Consider the following 16,766-nt stretch of genomic DNA (forward strand, 5'->3'; position numbering starts at 1 on the left):
CCCTCACAACCACGCGGTTAAATCTATCATTCTTGAAAACTTTAAATTATTCCAAAACTATTCAGAAACTGGTTTTATCTTTTCGCAACCTCCACTAATTTTACTAATTTTATTCAAACGTGACAAAAACATTGGCAACTTTTTGGTCGGAAGTTCGTTTCAAACCAATGACCAACCTGAAACTTTCAAATGCGCTCGCTCACGATGCAAAACTTGTCCTTATATTCATAAAGTAGAGAAAATGTCGGGACCCAAGAGATCCATTAAGATCACTAATCACTTTACGTGCACCTCCGCCAATGTCATTTACTGCATGACTTGCACTTATTGCAAAAAGTTATACATTGGTGAAACAGGAAGACGGATAGGTGACCGATTTCGAGAACACCTTCGCGACGTAGAAAGAAATGACAAGGACGCATCCAAACCAGTCGCTTGACACTTTAATCTCCTTAATCATTCTAAACAGCATATGACAGCTTGCGGCCTTTCCCTACATCCAGGCAGTTAGGAAAGCCGCAAAACTTTAGAACAAAAATTTATTTTCCAAATCGCACTCTTAATCCTTACGGTATCAACGAGCGCCTTTTATTCAACTAATTTATTCTTGTCTTCTCATCACCATATTCCCACCAATAGAGTAGCTCCATTTTCTGCATATAAACCCACACACAACCCACAATTCCTCCAGTCGCTCTGACGAAGGGCTAACGTTCGAAACGACAGCCTTTAAACTCTTTACGGTGGCCAATTTACGTTTTCAACTCAGTTCATAACACTGAATTACTCAATTTGAACTCGTTTGATTCATAAATATTTTCCTTCGTTCCATGTATTGTATTATGAATATATGGCCTTATTTGACTCGATTTCTTTTCGAGAAGCTCACAATATGAATCTCTTTTTTTCTTATTTCGTTGACCTTTGATGTAAATCTTTAGTACTGTAGAACATAGAAAAAGACTGATTTCACTCAGCAGTGGTTGTTCATCGAACGAGCTTTCATGGCGTATCGATAGATAGTGTAGATAATGTTTAACCCACACAATTAAAACATCTGTATTTTCATCTCAATGGGCTTCTGGCAAATATGGCAGATACTAAGCTGCTTTGCACAAAACTGACATGTGCCGTGGCCACAACGGAAAATGACGTCCCTCTTCCTTTCCACGCAAATACAACACACAACGAATTCCTCCAATTTCCGAAACTTTGCTTCAAGTTGCTGATATCGCGAGAGCAAGGACTTGTTGTTCATTCCAATGATTGGGTTACCATCTGCGAAGAGAGTTAGAGCGAATGGAATTCAATAATATTTTCAGCCAATTTCTCCCAAGACAAACCAAATAATGATAGTATTACGAAGCTGACAAAGAATCTTCTTTCCTTGCTCCAAAATATGGGTATTTGCGAAAGCTCAAAATAATCCAAATCAAATAAAAATGAAATTCAACAAAACATAAAAACTGGTTAAGAATAAAAAACCCAAGACTACTCTACATATCAATTGAGGGCCCAGCTTAAAACCACATTGGCGCGTTTGGTTCCCTCCTTAAAAACTATTACTATTGTTATTATAGTTATCATCATCATCATCATCATCATCATCATCATTATTTTCATTATCATCAACAGCACCTTTTTAGTAATAATGACCAGCTGCTTTCGAACAATTCAGAGGAGAAGTGAAAGGAATGGCAGGCTTGAATATGAATATGAAGGTTTCATAACAAAGTTGAAGTAAGGCCAGTCTCTTCTCTGAACGGGGTGAGTTTCGGAAGAAACTGTGGTGCTGCGTTGGTCGTTAGCCCTTCGTCAGAGCGAAGGGCTAACGCTCTCAACGTCAGCTTTGAAACTCTTTACGGAGGTCAATTTACGTTATCAACTCAGTTGGTATTACTAAATTACCTCGTCTCTTCTCTGTTAGGAGTAGATATTAAAATTTCAAGCTTACGGCGATTCCCGTCACCATCAAGAAGATATGCCGTGAATCGATGTTATGAATCGTCGAAAGCTTGAAATTTTAGTTCTAGCTACATCGCTCTCACCTCGCCAGTGAAGGATAACATCCAGAGACTAGAAAACTTAAAATTTGTGCGAGTTACCTCTCGTTCCTTTACCAGTAATAAGCGTTTTACAATCTGAACATCTCTTTAATCGGGCTGCACATTCTGCAAACGGATTATTACGTTAATAAGTGATACCATCAAGATGTTTTTTTCAAACTGTGTTAATCTTCTCCACACTTAATCGTGGTCGTTCCTCCTTGAATCCTTTTTACCTTTTCGCGATTGTCTTCTCAAGGAAACAGGTATTTCAAAGTCGCTTTCTTTTTCAAGGCAATTTTCTATAAAGGAAGCTTGAATTATTTCAAACTTAGAGACAAGGCCCATTTAAAATTTTAGTGGTTAAAACAGAACAAAAACAACAAGTAACACAAAAAGCATAGCTACCTGTGCATACAACAGTGTGGCCACAGGGTTTGAATGCAACAACAGCCTCAGCCTCCTCACATATGTTACACAGCACTTTAAGATCATCAGATGTCGATGGATTTTTTTCTTCATTTTCTGTCTCCTGATCCATATTAACATCGTCGTCTGCTGATTGTGTTTGCGATGGTGGGCCCTTTCTGTCGTCCATATCTGCGTCGGTGTTATTCTCTGCCATTTCAGCAGGTTGAAGGAAGCTGTTGTTTGAGATGTCTGAGGTCCAGGTTTCTACTTCAACTTTATTAGTCACTCCCAGCACCACATTCTCCTTGTAAACAAAAAAATCAAATAATCTCAACTCCTTTTATAAACTATGGATTTTAGAGAGTTTATACCAAAAAGAGAGATCTAATGGAGCATTTTAGTCTAGTAACGAGCCATTATTTTTTTATCTAGAACAGAAAGGTAGCTTCGAAAGAGAATTTTGAATGAGTAACGTCACTTAACCTGCCACCGAATCAAAATGAATGTAAGAAAGATGATCGGAAAACCCCCAACAACCATTTCGTCTAAAATAGAAGGCTTTTCTGTAATATTTTGACACTATTATGTACAGTATCCGAGGAAACCATCGTCATAATTAATACAGATGAAAAACGTAAACAGAATGTTTAAAAGCAATTAACTATTGGGGGCGTCAGACTTCTTATGGTGCTTCCAGAATACACATTTAAAGATTATCCCTGGTGTAATTTTTCTTTACTGATAGGAAATGGTACTACAAAAGTGCTTTTAAAACTTCGCATGAACTTTTCACCTGACACAATGTATCTTCCATCAGGGCCGTTTCCTGTAATACCCTTTCAGCTGTTTCGTCTTCTCGAACGTCTTCATTCTCCATCTCATCTGACATCTCCTCTGATACTGATTGTTGTTGATCTACACTCCACAAGTCACTAATTACGCGTCGTAGAAACGTATCTTCTGCCTCATCTGTGTTACTCGTACTATCTGTTTGATTTTCATCATCTTTTTCACTTTCGTCTGTCAGTGTTGTCGCACTTGCTAAAGATGAAGCATCCTCTGACTCAGGTTCTGTTTGCAACCCGCTCGAGGACCCAAAACTTGGAACTTTCTTATTGTCTGTGGTCCTAAAGTTGTTAAACAGAGTATAATTTGTAGTTAAATATCATATATGTAAAAGCAATTTCCACGTTGAAACAGCCTTCATTCATTTGAAATCCTTTGGACTAAATTCAGGCAAGAGATAAGGAGACTACACGGAGAATGTTCTTAGTCGTGATCAGGATAAAAATGTTATCGGAATGTAAGTGTTTTGGACGCGAGGAATACAGATATTCAGAAAAAAATACACAAAAGCATTTGAATACCGTCCACAGGCTGCAATCTTCCGAATGAGTTGCTCAACTTCTGATCCTAGACATCTGGTCAGCGGTGTTTCCCCTGAACCATTGACTTTCCACACGTCAGCTCCATAGCTCAACAAGCAGCGTGATACAGCGACAAAGGACGCACTGCTCTTTCGTACTCCAAGTAGTAACTCCAGACCAGACTAAAATAAAACATCACCATTCAGTGTAGAAGGCCAAAGACAATAACAAAGAACCAACTGATCAACTTTCCCTGTACATCAATTGTACTAATTGCAGGCAGTGTGAGAACCCTTTTGAGATCGGTGTACTACAATGAAGCCATAGCAAAGTTAATTGGGTGGAGGATTCTCAAAGGGTGTGGCTGATGGTAGAAATTATTTGTCTATCTACGTTCCTCGCTTAGTTATTTTCACGAAGTTAGAAAGCAGCAGCGCTTGAAGCAATAAAATAATAGTAACTTTACTTCACAACAGTATTGTTGTCTAAACCGATGTGAACAACACATAAGCTAACATTTGGGTTGCCTTTAAACGTCTTGGTAAAAGCAACGACACATGCATAACCAACCATGCTATGATTATTTTACTTTACTAATCCTATCACGCTAAAGGGGAGAAAAAGAGAGATAATATATACAGTGTCACCTTCGACAACTTGTCGGCCTGTTCCAGGCGTTCAGATGGCAAATAGAGCGTAATGGCCAAAGACTTCATAGTAGCGGAGGAGTGAAATAGCTAAGGTATGCTTGACCTGACCCCTTCACTCCTCCGCGACTACGGCGCTGTTTACTATCGAGTTTTGATTTACTGACTGAACGCTAGAACAGGCTCACAGCACGGTATTTTATAAAGCTACTTAGTTACCACTACTTCCGGATTTCTCTGTAGTACGTGTTCCATTATTAAACTGATGTGAAGCGCCGTATCTCCGTGATTATCCACCGAGTTCACATTGGCTCCATAGTCCAACAACATTTCTACCATGACTGAGTATCCTTCATTGGCGGCTAAATGAAGTGCCGACTGATTGTGAGGGTTTTGAGCATCCACCTCACACCCCGGCTGTTAGATAAAAAATATTGTCTCACTATCAAAATATGTTTATCAATAAGAATTCAGATTCATTATTTTACTGGTTTTGTAAACTTCTGTTAAAGTTGTAGAGAACAAGAATACGCAGTGGCCTGACGGTTAGCAGTCTGGACTCTAAACCCGCGTTGTTTACCATTGAGATCTGCCTGGGTCACTGTGTTGTGTTCTAAAGCAGGAAACTGAATTTAGCCCCTTTCTCTGGCCAGGAGAGGACATCCTAACGGAATTTCATATACTATGTATATGATATACTGGTAGCATCTCAAACGGAAAAGATATGGTTAACAATGTGCAGAAAACAAGGATATCCGTTCGGTGGTATGGACCATTTTGCCAGTGCCAGTGCAAAACTTACACTTATTGCAAGAGCCTAAGCAATATAGCCTTATAGCAATCAATTTTTTGCAGTGAACTGACCGTAAATGAGAGCTTCTATTTTTCTTACTTTTTTACAATGGGAGAATAGACTTAAAAATAGTGTTGAATATCCAAACTAACCACACACAAAAAGTCGTATTCCGTTCCGAGATTGAACACATACGACACTCTTTCAGTTCTGTTAAAGCAGTTTAACCACAAAGGGAGTCTCGCACGCAAAAAAAAAAAAAAAAAAAAAAAACCAGGAAAAGGTGGTAAAACTTTTTTTCTTTTAAATAAAATTACCTTTTTTAAAAGGATCTTAGCTATCTCACGATGATCTTTAATTGCTGCAATATGAAGGGTCGTAAACCCATCATCTTTTACAACATTCAAGGAATTCCCGGTTTTGGCAAAAATTCTTTCCACGGCGCTGCAAATAAATGACACAATAGTTTTAGAATACACTGGATGTCAGAGCGATTAAGATAGGTAACAGCATAACAACTACTTTGTGATTGAGATTTAGTCTGGCTTCCTCCTGATCACTCGTCGCCCCAATTATCAATATTTCATGAAAACCAGGCCAAGTGATGATCAACGACGCTAACAATCAGGAAGACTATGAACTTCATGTTAGACCGTAGTGTGCGTATAAGCTTAGATTCCCTATGATAGCAAGTATGACCCAGACGTCTCGAGAACTGCGATGATCTGTTGAAAACTATGCCTTGGGTCTGGGTACACCTGAATCAGTTGGCTATCATACCCTCACCCTGACTAAACTGTCTAACTGAGTAGCGATGTGATTATATTTGGCATATTTACCGTTTATTTCCTTTCCAAACAGCGAGTTGAAGATAATTGAAACCTTCTCCGTTACAAAGAGTGACACAAATTCTTGGGCAGTCCAACAGCATATCCACCATGTTGTGGTGTTCTGCAAGGATGGCATCATGGAGAGGGGTATTACCTGCCTCGTTCTGAAAATTGTCAAGCTTAATGTTAGAAGTCACATGGTGCCTTTCCACTTTGTTTTATCGACTGGCAGCTTGGGTAGCAGCGTATTTGAGCACGAAAATGCTAGGATGAAAACAACACGAATGGGTGCAAACGTCAAATAGTCCAGTGCAACAGCCAAAACAGTTGAGTCTTAGGACTTTCCGACGGCCAGTCATAGACTTTTCGTGTACGTTTAAAATAAACAACGGGGATTGTAGTTTTAAATTTTACAACGAAATCGTCGTAGTAATATGTGAAATCTTCGCTGAGTTAGTCGGACAGTCGAGAATCGGGAATTTGTATATCACGGAAAACTGGTATCTTCAAAGGACCCAACGAACCTGTAGATTGACGTCACAATTAAGGCACTGAGTTAGGATCTGTACTGCCGTTTCGTTTTCCTCTTGCACAGCCGAATGTAATGGTGTGCTCTTATTATTTCCATGTTGAACATTTGGGTCACAACCTCTCTCCAGTAACAGTTTCAGTGCTTCACCGCTTTCGTCTCTGAATGATCATAAGGATAAGAGTACAACAAAACATCGGGCATTTTTGCATTTTACTTTAACGTAAGAGGTTACTTATTCTGCTTTCCTAAGAATGTTCACGTGACTTTCCTAAAGGAAAAAATTAAGAGCAATAACATGATAGTTTGCGTTGGCTCCTGCAAGTGTCGTAAAACCAAAAGCTAAGCAATCAGAGCCATTCAGAACATGCAATAAAATCTTGGCGGATGAATGAAAATGGAGAAAAAAGGAAAGGGAAAAAAGAAAGGAAAAAAGATATAGAGAATAATACATGGGCGCGCGTAGATATGGAATTTCTCTTCGAGTGTTTTAACTCGATAGCTCACGAGTGAGCGCAGCGAACGAGTGGGATGTCGAGTTGAACTCGAGAAGAGAATTCCATATCTGCAACCAACCATGTATTATTTTGTTTTGAACACAAGAAGAGAATTCCAGATCTACAACCAACCATGTATTATTTTGTTTATCACAAAAACACAATAACCCTTTACTCACAAGATAAGCCGATTTTATTAAGGAATGAAAATAAATGAATCGACAATCCCAAATAACAATTGTAGAGTGCGTTGGCGCTAGCTTTTAGGATGGAAAAATGCGCTGAATCACGATTACAAAAACAACAATGGTCGTAATTTTCAATTTATAAAATTCTCATTTATTGACTTTGTCCTTACCGACAGAAGAAGTCTTTCAGGTAAACAGCCAAAATCGGCCTGTGACAAATCTTCCAGTTGTCAATTTTCATTCTCAGCCACGAGAAATGCCAACATCAAAGTCACTGAATAAGTGACTTTCCGTTTTTCCTTTAGTATATTGGTTTTTCCCCTTCTAGAAAAGTTTGAACCACTCTGTCTGTCAGCGATACGGATTTTTCAGTGTTTTAGCGCCACAATCCGAGAAAGTTCCGACAAACTACCTTGTATTGAGAATCGTGAAGGCTTTGCCGTTCATTCATCGACCTGACCGAGTGGCGCCAAAGGCGAGTGGCGTATCAGCAGCTGACTGGCTATATCAACACACGTGAAAAAAATACGATATTTCTTCACGTGTGTTGTTACGGCTTTTCTCAGGGTCGGAAATCCCTGTATAACACCGCAGTTTATGTGATAAATGAGCAATAACGTGCAGATGGTTTGCGTTGGCTCTTGCAAGTGTCTTAAAACCAAATGTTAAGCTATCAGAACCAGTCAGAACATACAATAATATCTTCGCGAATGAATGAACATGCAAAACAATCACATGCTTTCGAATTTAAGCACAGCCAAAGTTACTTCGTTTTTAGTGGTTTTCGTTCTTTGTTTTTCTACTCAATTGGCTGAGAGAATGACTAAGTGTTCGAAAGCAATCGTTTGGTGGAGGAAAGCGAACCAAAAGTAATCTCGGAATCAAATTATAAGTTTGACCAGCTAACTTAAAATTACCTTTTTTATGTCAACTTACTGGTAAGTAGAGTGATGCATGGCTGTGTATCCCTGATTATCCTGTATTTTGATTAATAAAAGTATATGAATAGGGAAGTCTCACTTCTGAAACACTTAGATAAATAGAATACAAGCATGTCAAAATAACAACCTAAGCTTGTCGCTCATGAGTCCCTTTGTTATGCTCCTCGTGCAGCACTAACAATTACAATAATTTGAACGGGACAAAAAATAACAGTAATAATAAAAAAAATTATAAAAAAATTATAACCCACCAGTACATCCATATCAGCTCCTCTCTCAAGCAGTTCTCTAATGATGTCAAAATGTCCCTGGTGACATGCCACATGAAGAGCTGTGTGACCACCCACTAGCTCATCAATCTGTGCAGAACGAACGATCACGTCAAATTTTCTAAAACGCCACCAAATTAAATTCAAATTTGATTCTAGAAGTTTTTAAAAGTAAACTTCTCGTTATCACTTCTAAAACCTAAGTTGTACAGTTCTCTTCTTATGCTCATATTTCTCATATGGCCTTGATTTAAGAAAGCTTTTTAGACTTTTAAATACTATCTGCAAAAAAAAAAGGAACGAAAGAACAAAAGTACCCGTTCTGGGTCAGCATCCAAGATTTCCTTGAGTCTCAGGAGGTTGTTGCTTTGTGCAGCATTCACAAGGCCGCGGTCCTCCTGCTCATGAGCTTGACGTTGGAAGTCTCTAAGGAGACTGAAAAACCCTGAAGAAAAAAAGTCGACAGCAATGGTGAGGAGACAAATTTCCGGAATAATAATTATCACTTGTGCTGTCGAGGAATTTTTTTTCTCATTTCTCAGGGCGGTTTTCGATTGAGTGACATAGATGACGTTAAATTACTCATCTCGCTTTGTTAATGGTCGAGTAAACTTGAGCCATCCTCTCAGCAAATCGGTTATCATGCACTTCATAGGTTTTACTCTTTTTGACTTAGATTGTTCATCTTTATTGAGGCTTTCAATACTTTTGTGCCATAACTTTGTACCTAAAGGATCTTCGCTGCCCATGTCACCAGACGCAGTTGACTGCTGGGGGTCTGGGTCAGTAACAGAAGTGACAGCAGCCGGGCTCAACATCCATGTAGTACCTTCTACTGACACTAATATGCCACCATCACTATCAACTTTCAATACCTTTCCAGTACGACCAAGGATCTACAAATGGAATAAAGTAGCATATTATTTTTCTTAAACCTGCTTAGTTTTTCAATAGTTCTGGAGGTACACGTATAATTGGCTCCAGAGTTGAGGCGTTTATCGTTTACTCTTCTAGCTTCTTTTAGCACATGCCCACAGGAGTTTGCGTTTACTTCCAAGTGAAAGCCTACAATGTTAACCAAACTAAAAACCATAAAATATATAAACATTAAAACTAATCTAAAAAAATTAGACTTACTGATATCATAGACTCATCCCATCCTGCATGTTCTTTTTGAAGTTCTTTCACTAAGTGCTCATCACTTTTAACTACGACTTCATCGCCTTGCTTAAATTTTTGTATCTGGGTAAAGGAAATATATATAAATATGTATACTAAAACCAATGAAAAACGAAAGTCTTCTTTTTACTTTTACTTTGCTTTTGCGCTACGCGTTTCACTGCTGTTGCGGCTCTTCAGGCATAGCAAAGTGTGTTTAATATAGGAAATTTAGTGTTAACAACTGAGTTGAAAACGTAAATTAGCCACCGTAAAGGGTAAAAAAGCTGACGTTTCGAGCGTTAGCCCTTCGTGCTATACTCTCCCACCGACGCAGCACCACAGTTTCTTTAGAAACTTACCCCTTTATTCATGTGTTTTATATATATATATATATATGACACTGAAATGTCCATTAGCTAGCCCTTGGATTGTTTCCTGTCCCACTCCATATCCCTGATTCCTGTTGGCCAGTTAATCGAATGAAGATGCTCTAAATTATCAGTAATCACATAGCTTCCATTGTGTGTAGTCAGAAATTTAACACATTGTAAGTGTTTTAACTTTGAACAAACCATGTAAATTTTACGTCAACTGAAAAAAAAACCAATAAGGGCTCTCTCAGAACACAGATATAGTTAACTAATTGTAAGTAGGCACTTCTTGGCGAGACAAATGGTCACGCTAGCATTACCTTTGTCAAAGCTTCTGGATTGTAACGCCAACTTCTGTCGCGATACTCTACAACAACGTCACCATCGGTTGTGAAATCTTGCACGACTCCAATTTTTCCTATGTACTGTGGATGCAAGTAAACAGTTTCTTCAATGTAAGAGGATATGCACAAGACTAAGGACATCGTAAACCCAAGGAGCCAAGGACCCAAGGACCCAAGGACACATTGGCTCTCCCCCTAAGGGGAGGGCCAATGTGTCCTTATTAGGAATTGAATACTGAGGCTTTCAGGATTTCTGAATCTCAAATCAGGGTTAAATATTAAAACGTTTTTAAGAGTTTTAGAAAGTGTTATGAGTCTGTGAAAGCAAGTCCCAAACGAACCCTTTCCATGTCTGCGTTCCATCCCCCATGATCAGCGGATAACTCCTGAAGCTTTACTACCGCAAGCTTCTGAAGGTAGACTTTGTCACCAGTCGTAAACCCACTTTTGGATTTTCTTATCTGCATTGTGATCGGTGGTAAGTGATCTCTGTAATAATATCCTCCAACAGTTGGCGAAGTACACTTGAGGTCAACCTACAGTTAGAAGGAAATAGAAATAGAAACTCGGTGTCCATTATGTGGGATTTTTTGACTGCAAGAGTTTCCGAAGAGACCCAGTCTCAAATTGAGGTTGAATTAAGTTATAGAATTCTTGAAATGGCGTAAGGAGATGTTCGAGATGTAAAATAGGGTCAGGAATCAATTGGATCCTGTTTATAATTAAAAACAATTGATTTCACTACTACTACTACTACTACTACTACTACTACTAATTATTATTACTATTATGAAACCGATGATAATAGTAGTAATAATGATAATAATAATGATAATAATAATAATGATAATAATAATAATAATAATAATAATAATAATAATAATAAAAAAGCAATAATTTATTTGCCCATGTCACCTTTCCATTTGTTCCCAATCTATAAATGTCCTCCTTCGGTCCTTTGTTCCAGTTCACTCGCACAGCATCATTATTAGTCTCGTCACTCCAGCTGGTGACCTCAGTAACCTCGCCTTCCATAGGAGGTTGGTTATCTTGGTCCTTCCATTCCCAGTCTGGTCCTCTGGTTACTTTTGCTCCTTTAAACATTCCGCGGGCTTCAAGCTTAGTGCCGCCTTGCCTTTTGCCAACGCAGATGCTGTAAATTTGCATCAGATGACACAATTAAATATATAATTCATTAATTCTCTTTAAGAGAATATCGGTTGATATTTTGTTGTTATCTTCTTCCGGTGAAAAACATAGAATGTACCTCCGGATCCGAACAACAAAATAAGACTAAAAGTAGTTAATTACTGAAAAAAGTGTTGTTAAATTGAAATAAGAAAATTATTTATAAGAAACATTGTTAAATCACTAGTAGAGTCCAGAGGCTAGACCGCTAGAGGACCCGTGACGTCTTGGAGCTCACCCTTTTCCATTTGAAGTCAATTTTCATTAAAAAGAAAAGTACAACAAGAGAGGAAGAAACCAAATAACGTTTTGCTTCTTTGGCGAGAGATAACGAAGTTAAAGTTGATTTAAGACAACGGAATATTGTTGACATCGATGGGTTTACATGGACGTACAGGCCGCTGACCTGTTCATTTGGCAACTTACCCTTTGGCGCGACTCTTGTCGAATCGTTCAAAGCGATGATTGACATCATGGACATCGTTCATGTAACACTTGCTACACAGATCATAGTTGGGACAATCTAAACAGTGCCAGCGCAGTCCAGTGATGGGATGTTCTTTACAACCATCGCAGCTACTAAATAGATGTTTCGCGTCTAATAGAAGAGACGACCAGCATATGAATTAGAGAGATACCTTATGTTTTGGAGTGAACTTGTTTGCCTCGGCATCACAAATGAAAATGAGAGTAATCTCCGCAGTGATGAACACTACGTAAGCGGTAGTGAAAATAAGGACTGAAAAAATTTTAAGGCTTGTGCGCGAGTTGAATCCCTGATCTACAGGTTTGAATAATAGTAATAATAATAATAATAATAATAATAATAATAATAATAATAACAATACAGTCTTTACATATATATATTTTATATCGTAGTCCACATTGCCTTGGCTGTGTCCGCAATGATGTTTATATATGCATTGGTTATTTTACTAATAAAGTTTACCATAATAACGATAATTTATAAAATTTCTATTGCACAAATATCAATGTAAAATTTTCATTTGCGCATTACTTTATCGTTATACACCTATATACAAATTAAAAATACTACATTTAAAACTAAGAATACGGTGAACATTTATCAACAATGTATGAGAAATCCCAACCCTCATGCTAAAAACCGTCTTCTTTAAAAGAGCGAGTCTTTAGTTTCTTTCTAAATTGATGAATGTCATTGGTGTTTCTTATACTCTCTAGTAGGGTATTCTAGAGTCTCAGGGCAGCCACCCTAAAAGACCTGTCACCAAGCGTGGCGAGCGACTTTATTGGACAATAATTCAATGTCACACTACTTGCGAATCCAAGACAATATCTACTCTTCTGTTTAATGGTAATCAGCTCACTAAGATAGTACGGGGCTTGCCCGTGTAATTTGGAGGTAATAAGTAAAACTTGAAAATCTATACGGCATTTTTACAAGGAGCCAATGTAATTCTCTAAGTAACGACATGACATGAGAATATTTTGCCTCCTGAAAAATTACCCCAACGGCGGTATTTTGAAAACGTTGTAATTTCTTTAGTTGATAACTGAGAGAGCCATAAAGCAAGCTGTTACAATAATCTAGGCGGCTGGATATGAATGCATAAATTAGAGTTTCTGTAGATTGCCGTGACAAATATTTACGGATTCTCCTGATAATAAACAAATGATAGAATGTTCTTCAGTATTAATTTTCACTGCCGTTCAAGAAGTGTTCACAACTTCGATGATCACTTTCATCTTCAGTTATTGATCCGTGGTTCATAGATATGATATTCATAGATTCACAGTTGTTCTTGGCATCACATGCAGTTCCGTCCCTAGCACGCAATATCCTTCTCTGACTTTGTTGAACAAAACACGAAGATTTACGAAAATAACGGAAATGTTCCACTGGTTCTCAAAAACAGCCTCATATGTTTTGACTACTAACGGAAATTGCAAAAGATGTTTGGTGGCTACACGAGTTTGTAGGATGACTTCTACTAATATGTGTAAAGGACAAGTCGGCCCGTAGCTTTGCAGAGTTTGCACGGCCCCAGCATATTATGATATTGAGCTGTTTATTGGTCAGTTCCTCTCAGCTCATATCATAATGTCAATGAATTCTCCACCTCCTTCCTCCCTTTTTCAGTAGAGAAGAGGGGGGGGGGGGGGGGAGCCAAGGAAGCGTTGATTGACAAACCAAAGAATGCGGATCGATGTTTACTGATCTCTGTTACAAAAGGGAGTTTTAGATCCACGTTTGCTTCTGAATACATGTGACCGCAAACTTGAATGTCTAGTAGTCACGCGATCAGACTCCAGCGGTCACGTTCGCCGTTTGCTGTCCAAGTTTGAACTTCGGGCAAGGCAGTTTCAGGTAGTTGGGTTCCCTCGACGCTTTTTTCTTCCTGTTCGAAAGTTCTCACGTATGTTCTATAAATATATGTAAGGAGAAATCTTCCTTTATCACCAATCAGTTTAGGACGCTAGAAAACCAATCTTTTAGCCACATTTTGTGTTCGAAATGAAGGAGTCCATCCTTTGTGTAATTCAAGATGGCGGCTCACGTGTTGATCTTTTTTGAGGTGGAAGCAGACGTCGATCTATAAAGCTGAAAGTCGCGAAACTTCTACTTCTAGCCACAAACTGCTAGTCGTGGTTTGGCGTTTGCGGTGAACACACCAATCGTGGGTCTAAAACTCTAGAAAACCTTTTTTCTAACGGCAATAGTGAGACCGCGCGCATGAGTTGATAATGATTGAAACTGAGCCGAAAGTATTGTTGTGAACGCATCAAACGTAAAGGGAAACCTTTTTTACATTACTTGTTTTCCTTTCATGGAATTTTTCGGCCGCCTAAATCAATAACAAGTTGATAGCAACTTAAATTTTTCTGAAAACAAGGAAGACTCGATACCTCAGGGCTAAGGCCTTTCAAGGTCACTTTACGACAAACTACTTTGACTTGTAGTTTCAACAACTTACTCTCTGACTTAATAATAGCTCTGGGTTTGTGGGAAGCTGAACGCAGCTTTTTGTGATACAACAGATTCACGCTGTAACATACCCCTTTTCACCTAGTATGCAGTTGATGTGTGAGAAATCTTATGCAAATAAAAAAACCCGTGGTCTGAGAATTCGAACTCTATGCATATAAACTTATGTGAAGTAAAAAACAAAGCGTCAATCGATAAGTTTGACGACCTAAAATTTTGCAAGGGAAGCATTTAACGAGAAAAATAAAATTTGAAACGAGGATCGCTGTTTAATTTTTTAGCTAAGGTTGTCACAAGATTTCAACTCCGGTGAAATTCCAATGATTTTTTTCCGTGTCAATTGTCAGTCCACATGATTTCTAAACCTCGTGTTAGTGTGTTAAATTCAATTTCATTGAAATTGTGCCATCATTTGCTTTCCTAACAGAAGTGCTGAGATTACATTTTAACTTATTTAAGGAATATAATATTCAGCAAGAGTTGTTCGGATGAATCTGGGCAAATATTTTCGTTTAAAGTAAGATAATCAACAAGAAACTAATGCCCCATTCACACCAAAGCTTAAACATGTTTAAAAGTTGTTTTGTTAAACACAGTTTAATTTATTTTTTCTTCATAGAAACTATTTAACCGAATATTTTTGACTTGAATGTAGCACATTGGAAATGCAAGTTAGCAAGTACTTGAATCCAATGGAAAATCAAGTTTTTCAGTTCTCTGTTCATAATTTTCATTCAATGAAAACCAGTTTAACAAAACATGTTTTGCTGGTGTGAATGGGGTATAAAATCGTCACTCACCGCCATTTGTGAAACTAAAAATTCGAAGATCGTGTTTCTTTTCGATTCCAGCCCTGTAGTTGTGCTTCCCTCCACAATCCCACTGTACGTAAACAAGCTGTTCTGTCACAGGCGACTTCTTGTCTCTTCCGACTTGAACTACTGTACCTACAAAACCTTCTCCGCCATCTTGGTTTCCCCATTCCCAATCTTGACCACGAACAACTCGGGTGCCTAGAAGATTTATTGTCATAGTTATACCAGGATTTTCCTTATCACGTTTATACTGACACGATCTGATGGAAGCTTCTCTAGATCTCGTCTTTTCCTAGATGACGGAGAAGCAAATATCTTGCATAAGAAATATTTCTGTTTGGCGAGCCAGTCGTCGGATGGCTGCGATTCAGTACCCTTCTGCCGGTTTAACACAATGCTAACAAGTTCCTTTCTCAATTCTAAAATTAATCAAGATGTATCAGTGAGAACAGTTGCCGATTGGGGCTGTAAAGAAAATGCTGCGTTGGCGATAAAATGCTAATAGAAGCTATATATTTTTCCTAGAATACCAAATTCATGACCGCATCAACTGTCGGGGATTCCCCTACGCATCATTCAGGACACGTCATTGGTTAACTAAATGTTGCGTTACCTCACGTTTCTTGTTATGCTAATTTTAGAGAATCCGAAAAAGATTAGGAACGGACATGTTGAAACAGATAGAGATTGATAAATACAATCTGTGTGGATGACGATATTTATTTAAAAAGTATTGCGTGAGTGGCCGCATCAACTGTCGGGGATTCCCCTACGTATCATTCAGGACACGTCATTGGTTAACTAAATGTTGCGTTACCTCACGTTTCTTGCTATGCTAATTTTAGAGAATCCGAAAAAAGATCAGGAACGGACATGTTGAAACAGATAGAGATTGATAAATACAATCTGTGTGGATGACGATATTTATTTAAAAAGTATTGCGTGGACGTTGGATATGGTAAAAAACGTTATTTTACCTCCGGCACTGCTCTGCGACGAATTCAACGAAGAATCCTACAGATTTCGCAGAGCCGTTTGTTTTACAGTTCCTATAATTATAAACCAATAATAAAAAAGCAAATCATCGAAGACGAATAAAAGAGGAAAATCAAAGAGATCTGTCATAAAGTCCTGAAAACTGGTCGATACATTTGATTGCGGTCCACCATTCATTCTGTACCTGCTAAACCTGCTCTAAATGTATTTTTCTTAACTAGAAGATAAGTTTGCATTGTATTTGTTGTCCTTTGCTCAAAGACCAGTAGGGATCCATCAAAGAACGTCGAAGTTTCAAAACCAAGGGTATGTCGTCATTAACGAATCCTCATTTTTTAGTCAATACCACGGCCCCAAACTTGAACTTTACGGCCGTTACATTGACGACTGCATTGGCACTACCTCC

The 16,766-nt window shown here is 38.4% G+C and overlaps 1 protein-coding gene across 2 annotated transcripts; it reads right to left on the reverse strand.

Annotated features, from left to right (window-relative positions):
* Positions 1–425: 425 nt before the first annotated feature.
* LOC149053883 (E3 ubiquitin-protein ligase MIB2-like) lies at positions 426–15,933 on the reverse strand. Of its 2 annotated transcripts, none has more exons than XM_089196732.1 (19): positions 15,350–15,933; positions 12,008–12,179; positions 11,309–11,546; positions 10,735–10,929; positions 10,370–10,474; positions 9,655–9,759; positions 9,245–9,413; positions 8,835–8,962; positions 8,500–8,607; positions 8,244–8,284; positions 6,618–6,783; positions 6,103–6,257; positions 5,581–5,707; positions 4,690–4,887; positions 3,824–4,005; positions 3,250–3,583; positions 2,454–2,760; positions 2,106–2,171; positions 426–1,278 (listed from the first exon to the last, which is right to left on the reverse strand). In XM_089196732.1, the coding sequence occupies exons 1-19, from the start codon at positions 15,579–15,581 to the stop codon at positions 1,049–1,051; spliced, it is 3,258 nt and encodes a 1,085-aa protein (XP_089052858.1). In that variant the 5' UTR covers positions 15,582–15,933; the 3' UTR covers positions 426–1,048. The 2 variants fall into 2 exon arrangements, with proteins under 2 accessions (XP_089052858.1, XP_089052867.1); XM_089196741.1 differs by having other exon boundaries at positions 2,454–2,757; positions 15,350–15,903.
* Positions 15,934–16,766: the final 833 nt, after the last annotated feature.

Source organism: Pocillopora damicornis, chromosome 1 (assembly GCF_964200805.1).
Source record: "Pocillopora damicornis chromosome 1, jaPocDami1.2, whole genome shotgun sequence".
NCBI classification, from domain to species: domain Eukaryota; kingdom Metazoa; phylum Cnidaria; class Anthozoa; order Scleractinia; family Pocilloporidae; genus Pocillopora; species Pocillopora damicornis.